The 674-nt window shown below is 46.6% G+C and overlaps 1 protein-coding gene across 1 annotated transcript in view; it reads left to right on the top strand.

The window, feature by feature from the left end:
* LOC116673474 (CAP-Gly domain-containing linker protein 1-like) overlaps positions 1 to 674 on the top strand; it is a 6676-nt gene that overhangs the window by 1096 nt on the left and 4906 nt on the right. Inside the window, 1 exon segment of the mRNA XM_032505830.1 lies at positions 1 to 674. This exon segment is cut by the window's left edge and continues 10 nt beyond it; it is cut by the window's right edge and continues 1145 nt beyond it. Coding sequence (XP_032361721.1) covers positions 1 to 674 — 674 coding nt within the window.

Here is a 674-nt window from a genome sequence, read left to right as displayed (position 1 = left end):
AGTTGCCAAGGCCACTGGCCATGTTAGAGCAATGGAGCAAGAAATTGGCCTGCTGAGGGTTGATCAAGAGCAGATGGAGGCCAAGATGGATCAGTTAAGTGCCTTGTTAGAAGCTGCAGACAATGACAAAGTGGAGCTGCTGAATCAGTTGGAGGACGAGCGTAGGAAGGTGGAGGACCTTCAGTTCTGTGTAGAGGAAGCTTGCATTAACAAAGGAGACCTGGAGATGCGGACCAGACTGGAGCATGTACACATTAAGGAGCTTGAGCAGAGTCTACTCTTTGAAAAGACCAAAGCTGCGAAACTCCAAAGAGAGTTAGAAGACACTAGGGTTGCTAATGTGTCTGAAAGATCTCTTATTATGGAGAGGGACTTTTCGCTGCAAACAAGAGAAGTAGTAGACCTGCAACTGCATCTTGGAACCCAACAGAGCTCTGAGGACTCAAACTCTACTGTTTCTCCCCTTCTGGATGAAATAAACTCTCTGAGAGCTCAGTTGGCTTCCCAAGAAGCTATGCAAAAAGAGCTGAAAAAGTACAAGGAGAAGCTAGAAGTTCAAGAAAAGACCCATAGTGAGGCAACTGCTCAGGGTCAAGCTATATCTGTAAGGCTCTCTGGTGACAATGAGCAGTTGCAGATGCGCTTAAGCCATGCTGAGAAAGAGAATGCTGACA

This window comes from Etheostoma spectabile, chromosome 23, assembly GCF_008692095.1.
Source record: "Etheostoma spectabile isolate EspeVRDwgs_2016 chromosome 23, UIUC_Espe_1.0, whole genome shotgun sequence".
NCBI lineage: Eukaryota > Metazoa > Chordata > Actinopteri > Perciformes > Percidae > Etheostoma > Etheostoma spectabile.
Note: the sequence above shows the minus strand (reverse complement) of the source record. Positions and strands in the feature narration are given on the sequence as shown.